Source organism: Chamaea fasciata, unplaced genomic scaffold, assembly GCF_029207755.1.
Source record: "Chamaea fasciata isolate MVZ Bird 193981 ecotype frontalis unplaced genomic scaffold, bChaFas1.0.hap1 SCAF_1, whole genome shotgun sequence".
Taxonomy (NCBI): Eukaryota; Metazoa; Chordata; class Aves; order Passeriformes; family Sylviidae; genus Chamaea; species Chamaea fasciata.
Window position 1 is genome coordinate 62,156,421 of NW_027094086.1, and position 18,390 is coordinate 62,174,810.

Consider the following 18,390-nt stretch of genomic DNA (forward strand, 5'->3'; position numbering starts at 1 on the left):
TGAGGAGTCAGCACTCTAAAAGCAGTCCTGCTCAACACCCAAACAAAAATTCAGTGTTCCAGAACCCAACGTTCTGTATCCATTTTCCCAAGTGGACTGACATCATGATAACCTGTATAATTTTTCTTTTAAATAAATACTAAATCATGATCACAGGTATCCCATCTAAACCCTTTCCTTGGAGAGGATGGTGCCATGAGAAAAGGGCTCTACTGTGGATACACTAGCACCTTTCACAGAAACAAAATCCTGTTGAGGTTTGCTACTGTAAAAGATGTCTTCAGTCATTTTATAATCAGGGTGGCTTTGTATTTGGAGACATTCACCCTTGAAACACAGAGGCACTTTCTAAAGAGAAGAGAGATGTCAAGGTGACCGAGCTGAACTGAAGACTGGTCTTTGGATTTCAGAACAAAAATGCCCTCAAAAAGCATTGTATTAGTATAACACAGTCTTAAATTTATGTTTGCCTGTTATCTGATACAATGAAAGTGTATAGAAAGGCCTTTACAAGAGGTGTTTGTTTGAAAGCTAGCCTTTGGACAGCTTTTTTGATTCAAATGACATTTAATTGCTTTTTTGCTTTGTGTTAGGTAGCAAAGACAGATACTAAGGCATCCATTGCACTGCTTGGGGATCAAGCAGTATAGCTTTTAAATTCAATCAGAAAGAAATGTAGTGTTCTTCTCTTTAGTTTCTTCACTGCAAACTTTGGCTTGTTTATACAGAGGTGCAGTGGAAGTAGCTGTTGTCTGCCTACCCAGGAAACTCTTGCTCATAGTTTCTCCCCCTCAAACTCCTTTTTAAAGTTTCACACAATGTTAGTCCTCAGTGACGATCATTCTAGCGCTGGCAATGCATTCCTGGAACTTAACAAAATCCATTCATTGTCATTTTGCTACTGTGCCCAACTCTTCCTGGTGCTATCAATGAAGTCATGCCTTGTTCTCAAGGAGTACAGAGGGGGCATGGCTCACTGTTTCGCTGTGCTGAATCCTTATGAGCCTGATGCTGTGGATTGTCATTCTGTCTCTTGTTGAGGGGTCAAATGCAGAATTGCCTGCACTTATTTTCCCACCAGTGGAAATGCTTACTTTGTTCAACTGTTATAGACTTCTCATTAAAGGGCTTTTTGAAGCTACTCCAAGAGAATCCAGTTGCATAATCAAGTGAATAGGATGTTTTTTTCATCCATTGCAGTGTTAGCCATACCATGGACAAAGCATGTTTTTTTAGCTATGCCAATGGTGGCTGCAGTGGGTGGCAAATTTTGCTTTAACTGTACTTAAAAGTTTACTTCACTTGAAAACTTGGTTCCTGGAATTGGGGCAGAAAACTGTAGCCTGGAGACTTGGACACAATTAAGATTATATAGATGAAACTCCTAGAGTGAAACATGAAACAAAACAAAAGGAGTAGCAAATTCCAAAAAACTCTAGTACTTTTGCCCGAAGTGAAAGTAAATTTTGTGCTTCACTCTTTTTAGGTTCTTTTTTTCTAATATCAGTGATTTTCCCTTCCATTCCTGCCACATTTTGCCAGTGCTTTAGGGGGAGCCCTTGATATCAATACAGGCTAGAGGATGAAGGGATTGAGAGCAGCCCTGCCAAGAGGAAACTGGGGGTGATGGTGGATGAAAAGCTGGACCTGGCAAATGTACACTTGCAGCCCAGACAGTTAATCATATCCTGGGCTATACCAAAAGCAGTGTAGCCAGCAGCATGAGGGAAGTGATGCTGCCCCCTCTGGCCTGCTCTGGTGGAACCCCACCTGGAATACTGCATTAATCTCTTCTCGTAAGAAGAAGGACCTGCTGGAGCGAGTCCAGAGGAAGGACACACAAAAAAAATAAAATCAGAGGGCTGGCAGATGTCTTCCATGAAAACAGGCTGAGATAGCTGGTGCTTTTCATCTTGGAGAAGAAAAAGCTCCAGGGAGACCTTAAAGCTGCCTTCCAGTACCTAAAGGGGGCTTGCAAGAAAGCTGGAGAGAGACTTTTTACAGGGCATGGAGTGAGAGTATGCTGTGTGAGGTTTAGACAAAAGAGGGTAGATTTAGACTACATAAAAATAATGAATTTTTATGATCAGGGTGGTGAAATACTGCCACAGGTAGCCCCATCCCCGAAGACATCCCCCTTCAAGGCCAAACTGGATGGGAATTTGAACAACCTGATTTACTTGAAATTGTCTCTGCTCATTTCAGGGGGATTGGACTGGTTGACCTTTAAAGATTCCTTCCAGCCCAAACCATTATATGACTCTAGGAATTTGTTTCAAGTTGTCCATACTGTATAGATATATATGTGAAAGCATATACATGGTCAAGTGTTTTGGAGAGATAATGGTTGGTAATAATAATTCTAGTTGGTCTAGAATCACAGGCAGCCACCAAAGGAGATGGAAAGCAAAGATGATTCCATACACAGAGCACCCACCCATCAGGATTCTGTGTTAGGGCAAGTGTCCTCAGCTCTGTACAGAAATACCACTTATTAGGGAAACATAAAATCAGGTAAAGCCTTGGCTTCCAATGTCAATGCACACAGGAGCACAATGCAATGCACATGGGAATGCACAATACCACAAGGGGGCCAAGGCATTTGAAATATATTTTGGCTTTGTTATAGAAAGCCAGTAATAAGGTCCATTGGTAAGTGGGGGTACGGAAACAAATTGCTGCAGTCAAACATCTGAGGTTCTGTGGGAGTGTATAAACTGTGTCTGAGCACTCAGGGATTATTTCAGTTAATTCTGCAGCACATTAATGTTGATTTTTAGCTCATGCAGGGAAACTGGAGAAGCTCTAAAAGACTACAGCAAAGCAAGATATTCTACTAGCAAGTGAGCTAACCATTCTTAACCCACCTTATTTTAATGACACATTTGAGTAAGATCATAGATAGATAAATCATCGATAAACCACTCTCAGTGAAGAAAACAAATAACAAAGGCCTGTTCATGCTGAGGCATATGGCTGCAATGCAATAACCCAGTCACAACCAACTTTTTTGAATGAGAATTTTTGTTACTTAAATTAACATAACTGGCTCCGGTTATGCTTTGAAGTTACGCTTTGAAGGTTACAAAAAACCCTGCATATAGAAATAGTCTATTAAGATCACAAGTTTTAGTGGGGTCCCACAGAAATCTGTCATCACCTCTGCTTAGAGATCTGGAAGACTGTTACATATTTTTGCTATTAAAATGAGAATGGAATAAATTTTAATGGTGCCAAAAACTAATGACCTGCTGGATGTAGGTCACAGATGAGAAGGGACAACATGCAGGAACAAAAGCACATAGATGGATGTCTTTAAGGGTCACAGAAGATAAATCAATGAACGTGGCCATCATGCAGATAAGCTGACTGATGTGATCTTTAGATAAGCAGGACTGCCCATCAGGAAATATGAGCAGTTTGATGCTCATCAAAGCAGATGACTTTGCCTGAGAGACAACTCATCCTACTGGGAAGAGAATTATATCTATTTTAAACTGGTTCAGGCTGCTCTCTGGACCTGCGATGAGCTAGCCCAGTACAGTGTCTATCCACACAGCTAAGCATCCCCCAAGATTGTTGCTGAGCATTACCTGGGAGAGTACAAATGGATACAGCTGTGCTGGGGAGTGTGCTAAAAAATGGGAAATAAAAGTGAATGGCTTGCGCCTGTGCACTGGCATTGCTTTGCCTGCTATAGGAGGTGTTAATTTATACTGTGTAGAGAGTGTAAACAGGAAAGGAAGCAGTCAGCACACACTTTTTGCTCCTCTTAACTGATGGTCTGACTGGGTATGGAAAATTTTACATGGCAGTATGGAAAACCTACTGGGTCCTGCCCAGCAGGAACTGCCAAAGGAACTGAGAATCATCTATATTCATGCTCTAAGGCTGCTTTACAGTCATACAGACTGCATCTTCCCTAGGTGCAGGGTCCTAAATCTGAGCCAAGCACACAAAAATTGTTTTCCCCAATGTAAACATTACCTCATCAACAAATGTGAAACAACTTCCTGTACTACTACCTGAGGTATGTGTATACAGTTGTGCCTTTACTTTGGGCACAGCTATAGAATAAGGGATCTTACAATGAGTCAAATGTAGCACTAATGGTAAGAAAGAATGAAAAAATCCCAAATTAGCTCTTTTCTGGACTCTACAAGAGCTTTCATACTGAAGATGCCAGTTCTTATGAGTGCTGATAAACACAGGAAGCTGGGATGATTTTTTTTCCCCACAGCCATTAAAGAGTTAAAACTTCTGCAGGCAAATGATTGTCTTGACATCCTCCTTTCACAGGTTTATGACCAAGACGAAATCTTTTTCAGAATAGTGTCCTTGAGATTTGTGTTTTTGAACAAGAAATAAGTTTCTCAGACTGTGTGACTACTTGTCAGATACCCTACGTATGAAGTGAAATGGGAAAGACAGAAACTACAGCTTGCCTTTAACTCCTTAAAAAAACCCAAAATCTTATACATTTATCAACCACCAAAGGACAGAAGAGCTGCCAGACAGGTTGAAAAACAAGCCCAGAGGTGCAGAAGGATATTTTAAAGAGTACAAACTTTGGAGAGAGGCAATCTCTTGTCAAAAAGAGGGAAGTCCTGAAGACAGCTATACTTCTCCTCCCTGGAAGATACACTGTGTCTGGGCAGTGTGGCTCTGGTACTCATTCTCAGGGAAGACACTGGCCCTTGGACCTGGCACACTCACAGCTGTGCAAAATGCTGAATGACACTGTTTAGATTTAGCAGGACTTTATTAATTGCTTTTCATAAATGTCAGAGACTGTGCAGACTTGTACTGACCCACTCTCTGGAACCTTTAGGAAATCTCAGTCTTTTCATCAGTTATCACTAGCCTAGAGGAAGTTCTGTCATCACCAAATGTTTTTCTTCTCCTTTGTATTAAATCTGTTTCGAGACAATTGGATTATCTGAGTGTCTGTGTATTTCTTAGCATCTTTCTTAATGTAACTCGGCCACATGTGGATGAGGCTGCATTCACACTACATTATTTCTGACAAATGATACTGAAAAAAACACAGGCCTTTAATAGCTATGTATTAAAGCACTCAGCTGACCCCATGAAGTCATAAGAGCTCTCTCAGCAAGAGCCCTGCTTTTGTGAAATTACAAGATATTTCATCTACTGTGGGATTTTTTTTTTTTTTTTTTTTTTTTTTTTTTTTTTTTTTTTTTTTTTTTTTTTTTTGGTGCATATGTGTGTGTGAATTAGCTTCTTTGCAGGTTTGGGTTGGGTTTTTCCTTTGAGTGCAAGGACAGATTTAGAAATCCACGTGTTTTCCTTCTCCAGGTAGTACAAGACAGTAGCTACTATCTGCAATCAGGGTTGCTGTTGCTGATGTAACGTGACTCATTCTAGTAATCTGTTTAATTTATTCTGTTTTTAAATAAGCTTTCAAATTGCCCAGGAGTCTGACAGCTATTAGCTCAGACACTGATGAAGAGATGCTCGTGCAGCCAGGCTGCCGTGGGGAAACGGCTGATCCGGGCACACGCGAGAGCAGTGCTTCCCTGAGCTTTGGCCCATGGCAGGTCCTGCTCAGCTGGTGGAGGGTAGGACACAAGTTTATCCTATAGGTTCCTAGAGAGAAAAGCTGGCACCAGAAGAATCTGTCCCCTCCATAAGTCCAGCCAGTGTTTTGTGCCATCCTCTCCTTGTAGCTGCAGCATTGTTTCTAAGGGAAACTACTTAGTTCAGGCTTTCCTGTGCCAAAACTCAGGTCCAGCTGCTATGGCAACGTTGAAAAACCCTCAGGACATTTTTTATTTCTCATCTAGCTTAAGAACGTAAAAGAACAAAATGTCTATGTACACTGTGAACCCCTCTGGCTGGTGTGTGGAAGGACTTGGACTTTTGACAAGAGTCATAAGACATTTGTGCACATATGTGCATCCTTCTCTTTCCTCCACACACTGGTGTTTGGGCACAGCTCATCCTGTAACTCTCTACAAAACTTTAGATGTTGTGCTATGTTTCCAGCAAGAGAAAAGAAGCATGTTGATTTGCCTTTGGGATACCTTAGGATCTATAGCTCCTGATAGCCTTTAACTTCCATTTGGGTGGTGAGCTGGTGGCAGGGAGGCATCAGAGTACAACATTGCTGCCTACTGGTGCTTCAGGAGGTGGCATTCACGTTCCCTGTTGCTGATGTTTCAGGCTCCCTCTGTAGCCTGGGCTGGCTGAAAGGGGGTTACAGTGAAGGTCTTTCCGTAAAAAAAAAAAAATGCATGGAAGGGAAATTCAGGCTTTGATGAAATGTAATAATTTAAATTAACATCTTGTCAGCAAGGTAATGATGTATACTTACTGTTCTGGAGAGTTGATGTCTTCTATGGGATCTTTGCTTGTTCTGGAAGGGTCTGATGAGCCCCACTGTGCTGGTGGATTTTGATCAAGATGATTTTTCAAAATGGCTTTCTCACCATCTGGATGGACAACACATTCAATTTTATTTTACTGTGACCAAATGACCATTTAAAAATTGTTCCATTTAACTTTTTCCAGATATCCATAATGCCACAAAGTAAACTCATACTACCTATATTTCAATATAGTCTCAAGTTTTGCCGTGAGAGTTTGGTACTCTTATGTTTTGGATGTTGTTTTCCTCCTTAGGAACCACCATGAAGAAATAGAAAAGGGACAAAAGTGACACCATGCGCTCTCATCTATGGGCTATGTGAAAAGACAATGTAACTATATTGTTCTTGCAGTTAGAAATTGTAACCTTTTCATAGGCCCTCCTTCTTAAGACTTTTCCTAGAAAAACTATAATCTCATTGATGTATGAACCCTTGATACTCTTATGACCACACAGGCAATTAAGTGCTGTCATTTGACTATCTGCTGCTGCTATCATTTTTAGCAAGGAAATATGATTCATATCAGTTGCACTGGCCCATAGGCTGTCTGCAGCAAGGACATCTAATGATGTCATTGAACTTTTTTTCTTTTCTGCATAGTGATAACAAAACAGATCATAATTCTTGATTCCCCCGGGTATCCTGGGAGTCCCTGGCTAGCTGTGCTGAAGCCCATGGCATCATTCCCCCTGAGAAATACGGGCAAACGCAGCCATTATAAAAAGATCCTTTCTGTTCCTGCCTGCTTTTTCAAAGTCTCTTTCTGTGGGATGCCAAATAAAACCATACAGAAAGCATCTGAATAATGAGGGCAGTTCACAGTTTTCATAAATAATTACAGAGAGTTCCAAATCCATCACCAGTAGTTGTTTGCCACACAGAGAAGCAGTGATTGCTGCAGGCATTGAGGTAGCATGGAAGAGGAGTCTGAGGTAAATTCTTGAAGAGGGTACTGGAGGATTTGAACATAAAAGTGGGTATGAGGGGGAAAAGCAGGAAAAGAGTGGAGAATAAAGGAAAACAGCATGAAAAAGCCAGTACATTTTGAAGGGTTAAGCTTCTTTTCTGTTGTATTCATGTTCAGAAGCCCCAAATAATGCTCAGCTTCCAGCATGCTAGGAATATATATGTTATCAACAGGCACAGGAGGGACAAGACAAGCAGCAGAAACACAAACTGAGGAAAGAAGCTGGAAGCATAAATGTTTTGAGGGCAAACTCCAACATCTATAATTGCCCTTCCAGCAAGGTCATCCCTGGCATTATTTGATAGCATTCACTTCCTGCTGTGAAAAACCTAACAAGCAAGCAACAATCATGTGTAGGTGAGGAGGCAACTATGTGCAGACATGAGGATCACTCCAGCTCGGAAGAGGAGACAAGATTTTTCACTGATGTTGCATTGAAGAGAAGGATGTTGGTGAGAAAGGAGGTGACCAGAACACATGAAACTGTTCTGGTTGGGCAAGAAAATGTCAGTAGAAAAGAGCTAAGGAATTCAGCTGTAGCAAGAAGAGTGCTTAAAATTAAGAGTTGGCAGGATTCAATGATGGTTTATATGTGAAGGGAGTACAGCAAAGAGTCAAATCTGACAGTGGCTAAGATAAGCAATGAAGTCTATCTTCTCAGGGCAGCCTGAAGTTTGCTGGTGTGGCATTTGCTGTCACTGGAGTTCAGTTTTTATTTTCTGTAATTTTCTGCATTTCTTTGTACATCAAGTTTGACATTTGCATAAAAGTCTTGTGATGTCTATAAGCAGACATGTAGAAAAGAACACTTTTTACTTCTGTGATTAAAACCAACATTCAGTCCTGAGCTGATCTAAGCTGACAATGGAAACTGCTGAGTTTGTGATATAGACCAAAGTAAAAATTTGAGTAACCCTTGTCATTAGGGATGGAAAAGCTTTAAGATTTAATTATTTTAGGGTTCCAACTTCTTTGGCCAAGGTAAGCAATTTAACATTTTAAAAAGCTGCTAAAGATATAATTCTTCATCAAACGATTAGAAAATGCAACTGTTGCTGTTTGGGAGTATGTTATTTAATAGAATAATCTGTGTTGTACCCACAAAAGGAGTTTCATCCACTTTCAGATGTTCTGTGAGAGAGAGAAGGAGGTGGTCCTTGTCAAAAAGGTGGGGGATTTAGTTTAGAGTAGAGCAGAAATCATATATTCTCTTCCTACTCACCTCTCAACACCAACTGCCCATATATCGCCGTGTGTTATTCTTAATAGACTCTTTTCTACCACTCTTGCAGATGACTTGCCCTTAATACACTGAATTTCTGCATAAAAGGCTACCAAATACAAGTTTTACTGTATAGGTATAAAAGACAGACAAAATGCACATAAAATTGTCAACTTTTTTTCCTTTCTCATTTGCTTCTTTCAAAATTAAAAAAAAAAGTTAGGCAATTCTTATTTGTTAAGCATTTTGGGAGAGGAGTTGTTAGGTTTTTATTTTGCAGCTATGGAAACTAGAATATCTTTATTTTTCATTTACCTTTCATTTAAATAACGAAGAGCAAGATTCTCACTTAGTCATATGCTTCTGGAAGCTGGAGCTTAAAGAAAAAATGCTATTGCCATATGCACTTAAAAAACTTAAGGGTTTAGAAAACTAGTTTTGTAAACGTGAAAAACTGCAAGAAAAGAAAATAAGCGCAGCGGTAAACATTTGATCTGCCAGTTTCCCCTGGAAAGTATAGCAGCGTGTTTGTTACTTTCCCATCTGCTCTTCCTCTGTCCATTAAGTATGCCCTAGGAAAACGCCCTTCATTCTCAGGGCACTGTCTGCCACTGCTGATTCTACCCAGGAAGTTGCACCAGGATGATGTAACTACCTTTTAAATTGAAATTACATTAGCCAGAAGCACCTTCTAAATAATTTTCACCTTTGTAGACCTCAAACCGGAACTCAGAAGTCTGGATAAGTGATGCCTGAGCACTTTCCATTCAGAAAGCTGTCGGGAGAAAAGATAAATACATCTCAAGGGCCTCACAGAGCACTCAGCGATGGGCTCATTATAAAACAAAGCTCGCTGCCAGTGCTTGGTGAGAGCCAGAAGGCTTTAGCTCTGGACCTTTGCCTACCTGTAGGAAAGAAACAGCTTCCATTTACAAAGCTCTGAGCTGCAGGAGCACACCTGATGCAGGCTGCCGAGGGGCTCAGAGAGGAGGTCACTGCTCCCAGCTGCTCTCCTCTCTCTCTGTCCGTGGTGACCTATAATCAGTCTGCAACCTTGTGCTGCCAAAATTACCTGGGCAGGCTTAACCGCACCATGCATTTTAACAACACTTATTCAGCTGCAGGCAGAAAGCACCAGGTGACTGATGATGCTTCAAGTTCTTCCAAGAGTTTAGAAAACATATTTTTTTTAACTAGAGGCTTGTTTTGTTGATGTTTGTACACTGCAGTTTTATTGAACATCTTCATCATTACACTTTAGTGGCAATATTCCTCTGATGGCTTAGAACTGGATGACAGAACGACTCTTCATCCAATATCTTTCAATTCTACTGTTGTTTCTCTTTGCTAGAAAGCATATATTATATTCCACAAAGAAGCAAGTGTGGCTTAATAAGGACTTACAGGATCTGGCAGAGATAACTTTGCTGATTTACCGAAGAGCTCAGGAAACTTTAAAGCTAGAGGTAGATTTTGAAAGCCTGCTGTAATTTTTCCCAGTTCTGTTGTTTGGACTGTGAAACATGACTAGCCAGGCTCTGTTTTTCATGTGAATAGGGTGTTAAGAAAGTAAACTGAAAGGAAAAATTAAAACGATCACATCCTCTGCTGGGTAGTAAGAAAAAAAGTTCTCCTGAAGCAAACACACTGCATTGGAAATCTAAATCATAGCTTCTGATGGTTGTGTTTTGAGAGGAGGATTTTTTAAAAAGAAAAGCCATCAAGATTCTGCTCTGATTTATGCTATTTTAAATCAGAAGAAATTCCCTTTACTACAGATTCTTTTCTGTGCTAGAAAAGGCAGGTACTGAACTCCTGACAGGTTGGTCTCCTCGTTGAAACAGAAAAAGACTCCAATTTCAGGATTGAATCCATTTGTTAGGCTTCATAGAAACTAGCATCTCTATAAAGAAAGGAACTATATCCTTGCTTCAAAACAGCATCTCTTTAAAGGAGTTATTTCTGAAAGCCCTTACCTTTGAATTCTACTTTTCAATCTCAACCTTAATGCTTGAATCGCGTGAACTTCATAGAAATAATATTTCCCCCATCTATCACAGAAGAACTCTGTTTTGCTTTGCATTTGTGAGCAACATGCCTTTGAAATCTGTTTTTCTTTGAGCTGCTTTTACATGGGGAAAAACTAACACCAGGAAACATCGGAGTGGGGTGACAAGTGACAGTATGTAGGCATATCTGACATGTAAATGAATGCTCCCAGCCCATTTACAGCAATGAGTAAAGACTGCTTTCTGGCTTAAAACAGACAAGGTTTTCTGAGCAAGGAAAGGCGCCTGCAGAGAGAGAACCTGCAAAAAGGGTTTGCTCATAAGAGGGGACTGTGGCAATGCTGTCTCTTGCTTCTGTACCTCCCATAGAATTCCTTAATTTCCCTAATATGCTTCTCTGAAATGTACTGGCCAAGGTAAAGGGAGATTCTTCTGCAGGATTTCTTCTGAGCCTTGCTTTATATGAAACTTTTTCCATCCCTGATTTTGTGAATTACGTCACATGGAAATAATCTCATGTATTAAAACATCAAAAAGAAGTCAAGTAGAGTGAGATAGTAAGATTCCAAGTGTAGCCCCAAATTTTCTAGCCCCATCCCCCTCTTACACATCATCGCAGTTGAGGAACTTGTCCTTCTTTTTTCCAAATGTCAGCCTGGCAAGCACAGCCGTGCCTCCAAGCCTGACTCTTCTTGCTGAGTGGCTCTGTCAGCTATAGGGATGGCCAGAGCCAAGTGCTGGCCTCCCCTACACCCCATCCCATCCCATGCCTCAAATCCAGGCTGTAATGTGGCTCTGTCACTCCAGCAAGGCCACCAGATCCCACAAATGCCAGGGGAGAAGTTAATGTTGCCCTGTGCACAGAGCTGAGGTCACTAGCAGGCACAGTGACTTGAAGTCATCCAAAGAATGTATGAAATGAAGTTAAGGGGATGCCCTTTTAAATTCAGCTGGGGAAGCCATTTGAAGTCTCAGAGCCATAGTCCATGCAGCGTGCTGAAAACAGCTTGACCATGCAAAGCTATGAAGCAGTAGAGCTAAAAAGCCTGCATTAAAAGAAAGCAGTCAAGCTATAAACCACAAATCACATTTTCCTAATTGCTTTTCTTACACAGCCAGTTGCTGTAGATGTCTCAGGGACATTATGCATTTGTGAACAAGAGATGAGTGTCTCAGAGAATATCTCTCTTTAAATGAGGTGTACTGAAATGTGCTGTAAAGAAGGAGACCCTGTGCCAGCAAAGTGCTCCTGGGATACACCAGGAGCTGTTGCTGTTAATAACTACCCAGGAATCCCAAAGTTATGAAATGCTGCCTGAGGACAGGCAGATATAGAAATTCACAGCTGTTTCTACCTATTTTGGCTAAAGCAATTTCACTTTTGTATCTTAAATCCATATGTTTGATGAAAATGAGGGTGGTGGAGAAGGAAGAGATGAATCAAACAACCTCCTTTGGCACTTGTCTATAGGAATTAGGATTTTTAACTCTGGGCAATTTTTACAGATCAGAAGCCTACTGAAGTGTACTATGGCATTAAAGTTTGATTAGGGCTTGTTCGAGATGCATTGCCTAAATCCCCTGTTACGATCTGTTCTGTGAAGAGCAGTGCCGTGAGTTTGTGTAAGCAATAGCAATGGGGTTATACTACATGGCATTCTCTGTGGGAGCTCCTCCAGAACAGAAAGGTCTTTTATAAAAACAATTCCCATAGAAATGAACCACAAAGCAAATGTGGCAAATTATCTGCTGTGATTTTTAGCTCCAAGTCAGCTGCTATTTTGAGCCTCTCTCTTTGCTGTCCTGTTCCCGCTCTCCCAACTCACATTTTTCACAAGATCAAGGAAGGCACAAACCTCATCATCACCTTAAAATCAATATCGGACTGCCTTCCCCAGTTGCACGGTGGGGATGAGAGAGATGGTCACTTCTAGGTCATGCTAATAGATTATTTACAATTCTGAAGCTTCACTCAAGTACCACCAGGGATGCATAATTTCAAGTTTCTGTACTTTCCTTTACTGAAAGCTCATGAAATGCATAGCTACAGAAAGCATAGCCGTGTCATTCAGAGTTAGCCTTCCTGTAGCCGTAAGGGCCAGAATTTTTTTAAGTACCATTTAAGTGATGTCTGTTTGAATCTGCACAAAAGCAGCAGCATGACTCAGCAGCATGAATTCTCCAAAGCCTTGTTATTTTGATTGGAACAGCAAATTAATATTAAGCACACAGGCTGACTATTGGGAATGGGTGCAGTGAGAGAAACAGACAGGAGATTCAGACGTAGATAAGGGTCAGAGAAATGTGGAAAGATAAGAGGCAAAAGAAATGGAATTGGAGGGACAGGAAAAGGCTAGCAAGGGCTGCTGATCACAGTGGCTCAGAGCCTGGAAGTATGAATATTAATATTAAACTATAGGAATATTAAACTATAATATGCATGCATGAAGTATTTGCCACCAGGTGGGGAACCAAGCTTCAAACACCTTCTTCAAATTGGGATCCAGGTCTTCCTCATCCCTAGGTGAATGGATGCTCTAACCTTTCCGTATAAAGCTGGACAAGGGAAATCATCTTTCCCCACCTGTCCCACCATTTGTGTGGAGCTTTATGTGGCAGGTCCATTGAGAAAATTGTGTCCAGCAACTTCCGTATGCAGAATATTTGCCTTGTGAATCCCAATAATACGTAGTTCCAAGCTGCTCTGGACATTAAGGCTTTGTGCTTACAGATGATTTTAAATATGCACCCCACAGCAGAAATGTGGAGCTGGGGAGATGTACTAGGGGAAAATTAGGAACAAAGACAATCTTGGATGCTGTTGCTTAAAGCGGCAGTTAGGCATCAATGTCTTTTGTAGACATAGCCACAAGTAAGTGCAGAAAGGTTATATTTTATACTTGATTTCATTGCCAGCCACCTACTGCTAATGGAGTGCATCTTGCTGTGGGAAGTATCCATCCTAAATTTATACCCAGACTATTTCTTGAGAAACACTTTTTGTTTCTAAAACCCAAACTCAGATGGGCATTTGGCACAATGCAATGTATATTTTCTGCTTGAAATATTATTCATGATTTATCATTTTTCCTGGAGCATCTGACATGAGAGGAACATTCTATGTGTTCCTTTCAAACTGCCTCATCCCACTCACTGATGTTAGTTCTTGCTCCTGATCTCAGCCCAATAATCACACGCCTCCAGCAGCTATTTACGTTTTCCTTTTCCTCCTTTCCCCTCTTCTGTCTTTTTTTTTACTTTTAAAAAGGACACTGGGAACTCTCCCTTTTTCTTCCTTTTGCCACAAGTTATACAACCCATTGTATATCCAGGCTAAAACAAAAGGAGCAAAAAAAGTAACCTAATCCAACCGAAATTTTTATATACTTCAAAAACATATGTGAACTGTTGCTGTAGTTCTAAAATTATTCTTCAAATTTATTCATAGGAATAACTTTTGTCCCACTTAATCAAGCCTATCATGCCACATCAACAGGAAGCCTGATCCTTGCAGTGTAGCAAACATGCAAATGTGTAAATTCCAAACACAGAGCAACCAGTTTTTTCCACACACTATAGTAATAGTCAGCTGTACAAAGCTATTTCCCAGAAGTCACAAAGTAGATCCATTCTAGAGTCAGATATGGAAGGTGGGTGTCCTGGCTTCTACTTTTATTGCACTATGCACCAGATTTTACTGCTTCCCAAAAAGCAAAATGGCTCTAATGGAGGCAATTCTCTTGCATGCATTTCTTCAGGGAGCAATGCAAGAGACACAGGAGAAACAACTTAGGGATATTACAGTTGTCATTAAATCCTTTTTTATCAGTTCCTAGGGAAGAATTTTCATACATGAGTGGCTTCAATTCTGCATTTAGAATCCAAATCACCACTGAAATATTTACATGCTTCCCTTTTATGTGCTTGATAGAAGTGTCCAAAAGCAGGACTTCAGCACCCTAGTCAGGCAAGCACATATTAAACTGGGCTTAAAATTCTGTGACTTTCCTCTCTCCATGCAGCACAAAAAACTTGACTTCTTGAACACAAGTACACTTCTAAAATTTTCCTGCTTCACCATGTGTACTACAATAGAAGACATACATACAGAAATAACTACTCAGTGGGTACCATGTAGCTTATTATGTGAATCTGCATACTCTCAGTAATTCAAGCAAAGTATTTAAACTGTCTTACCAAGGTCTGAGTGCTCTGAAACCAATTCAGTGAGATTGCTAGTCAAAGGTTTGGCGTGTTAAGTTACTAATGGATTTTACTAACACTCACCTTTGCCATCTGTGAAGTTCCGTATACTAAGAATGTCATTAAGGTCCTGATAGTGGTTCTGCTTAATATATGTTGTTTTCTCAGGAGTGTCCTGAAGTTGCATTGTGACCTCTTCCAAGTCTTTGTCCAGCTGCAAAACAAAGAGAGTACAAATCCTTCAAAATTTAAGGATCCTTGCTTCAGGGATCTGCACTGAGGCACAGCTTTCTATAATTAGACTGGAAGGCAGGTGGTAATGCAATTACTACACTGTGACAAGTACGGTTTTCTTACAGCACTACTACACTACCTCCAAAAATAATGTTACAAGTAACAAATTGTGTTCAACTGTGGTATTGCACCAAGGGCATAGGAGAGGAATTAGCTTTAGTAGAAGCTAGAAGCCGTCCTTTTGAATGTAGAAACAATTCAGGTGTACTGACAAATGAGAGAGATACGGGCATAAGAAAGCCCAGTCTGAAAACCTCTCGACTAGTTATTATCTACATGTAAAATTGTGGCATACATAGCTACAACCATTTCATCCATCCAATTATCAAACATACAGGAGAATATAAGGGAACTATGGCATGTCCAGTCATCTGAGTGACTGCAGTCAACTCTACCAGGAATGCACTTTTAGCACTGAGCAGAGGACAGTGTGCTCTCCTCAGAGGCTGACTGGTACTCAATTGTCTACAGCCCCAATAGAAAACTACAGGGAACAAGCATCCTAATCCTCTTTGGGAACAGCTGTGCAGGATGTGGTGTCCAGAGTATGGCCCACTCACTACCAGCTTACCTGTGTTTTAAAAGTGCTGAATTCAGCTTTACGTTATTCCTTATAGAACTGGGACATAGCAACTCAAACTAGATGAGGCAGAGTTGTAGCTGCTAGCCATGGTAGGGCATATTCCAAATCCCCTTGACAATGAAACTGATTTGGACCCACTGGTTCTGGGAATTTAATCTATTTAAGTAAAGTCCAAAAGAAATAGGCAGGGCCTTGCAAGCATTAATGTGGCTGCTCTGATCAGCCTTGCCTGTGCTCACCATCATGAGCCTTGCAAGGCACAGGCTGAGATCTTGTGTTACGAGGCTTAGTAGAAAGAAACTACAGTAGAGTAAAGGAACAGAAATAGCCAGCAGGCAGCTAGGCCTTCATTAAAAATTTCAAGGCTCTCACATGAAAGGGACCTGAACTAAATTTCCTTAACAAGACAGAGATAACTTTTACTTTTGGACTCTTTGGTAGCCTGAGTAAATACCTTTTAGTTACCTACGCAATTATCATTACTTAAGATCTGGGCAAAGAAATAACTGTTGCAATAAAACAGTTTTTCTTCAAGGTATAAGAATACAGACTGGGCAAGAACAGGTTATTTTCTTTATGATATGATCAGTCATGGTTATCTTGTCTCAAAAACTGGGCAGTCTTCAAGACTGGTTTGCCATCATTTCAGGTTTACTGAGCAAGGATGGACATAACTATAAATGCACATGCTATAGCTCTTATGGAATTCATGTAGTCCATGTACTCAGCCTTTCCCTCTAAAGGTACTGAAGAAACCACCACCTTTGTGCCAAAAGAGTTATCTCACATGTTCACAAAGGTATCTTTCTACCTTAAGAAAATATGTAATTCTGTTTCATGGAAGATGTAAAAAATCTGTCCAGCAAGTTTTTGAGCAAACTCCCAGAGAGGTTGAGAAATAACAGCAACAGCAGCCTCAGAACTCAACCATAAACAGGAACAAAGACAGCCCTTAAGTGCCCCTGGGGCTGCGGATCTCTGTTACGCTCGCTTGTAAAGGTTACACTTCTGGAGCTGTGGAGCTCAGCATGTCCATGTGAAACAGCAGGGTAATTGGCCTGTCACAAATAAATAGGGCAAGTTTAATTCTATTTTGCTAAGGCACATTTTCATTTCATCACACCTGCTATGTATTTGCTGCACTAGTTAGCAACCCATATAAATTGTCTCTTTCCTGTTATTTCTATGCGGAGAGTTAACGTTTTTCTCTAAAAAGTAGACAGTATTTAAGCAGATTGCAGAATTGCAACAAAAAAAGCAATGAAAAATGAAGTGCCTAGGCAGTATAGACAGTAAACAATACCTCTGTAATTTTCATTCTCAAGCGGTGGTTCTCTGACTGCAGTCCTTCTAGTCGAGATGTGCTGGCCTGATTGACGCTGGTGACTGATGTTGATGTTTTTGAATCTTCTTTCTTTTGATTTTGAGTGAACTGAAACCGTCTGTTCTGTGTGGCTGCATCTGGATTTGTTCGCAGTGTGATGAGCTGAAAGGTTGAAAAGCCTTAAGAAATCCTGTTTTATTTTTGCAGCTATTTATTTTGTATCTCAAAGTACTGAAAGGCAAACCAAGAGCTCCTTTTTGACTTTCAAGTGTAAAACTCTGGAAAGTGAGCTCTGCTTGCCATGTGCACTTCTTGAAATGATTTCTGAATAACTTTATAGAATAGGTTGAATGAAAATGATTATGACAGGGGAAGCATTCAAAAAATAGGAAAAAAACTAATTCAAAAGATATTTGTCTGGATTTTAAATATATTAAAATATATTTTGATATTCTATCAAATGTTTTTTACTCCTTCATTGATATGTTTATCCTTTCAAAAGATATATTCCTTCTTCAAGAAAAAAGCAATCCACCAAACCCTTCTCTTCACAAGCACAGTTTTATCTGACATTTCTCCTTTCCTACAAGTTACAAGTAACACTACAGCAATGAGAGACAGGAAGCAGGAGTATTAACAGAGAAAACCCATGGGAGATTGCACTCTGGAGATAACAGAAACTTAATTAGGTTTTAGCAACCCAAAATAAACCAAATCTGTTCAAACAAATTAAATAAGTCACTTAAAAAAGGTTAACCTTAAACATATTTAATTTAAGCAAATCTAAGTAAAATTTAACACTCAGTGACAATGTGAAAATATCACCTCGACATGAGGAGAGAAAGCTACTGCTGTTTGGCAGCAGGAAGAGAGATTCTCAGATTACTCTAGAGAATACAAAATTTATGTTACTTGCCAAGCAGCATACATATATATTTGTATACAGACAAAGCTGAAGGAGCTCCCTGCCCTGAGAGGATAGGCATGGAGTCATAAATCCAAAGGTGTTGAGTTGTCTGAAAAGAGAGAATGGGCAATCATTTTGTATGCATAGCCCAGCCAGATTTTGTGGAATAGCTGCATTTCGGAGTTGATTCCTCTTATTCATAAGAGCATGGAACTGTTCTGCAGCTCCACTAAGCCCCTAACTTCTGATCTGATTGCTCAGACTCTGAAGAGTGCAGTCCCTGGCATGTATTTACAGACTAAGGCTGCAGATTGGGATGATGCTTGCCGATAATACATTTCATTTTTCAGGTGGTAACTAGTAGATGGAGAAGGCTAAGGTGCTCTGTGTCTTCTTCACCTAAGTCTTTACTGGTAAAACTTGCCTTCAAAAATTCCAGACCTCTAAAGTAATTGACTACATCAAGTTCAGCCACCCTGACAAGTTGTA

General features: G+C 40.3%; 1 protein-coding gene across 1 annotated transcript in view; it reads right to left on the bottom strand.

The window, feature by feature from the left end:
* GABBR2 (gamma-aminobutyric acid type B receptor subunit 2) overlaps positions 1 to 18,390 on the bottom strand; it is a 458,172-nt gene that overhangs the window by 3,424 nt on the left and 436,358 nt on the right. The window contains exons 16-18 of the mRNA XM_066184941.1: positions 16,974 to 17,156; positions 14,878 to 15,007; positions 6,338 to 6,455 (exon numbers count right to left, since the gene is read on the bottom strand). Of these exons, the coding sequence (XP_066041038.1) occupies positions 6,338 to 6,455; positions 14,878 to 15,007; positions 16,974 to 17,156 (431 nt within the window). The remainder of the gene's footprint in view (positions 1 to 6,337; positions 6,456 to 14,877; positions 15,008 to 16,973; positions 17,157 to 18,390) is intronic.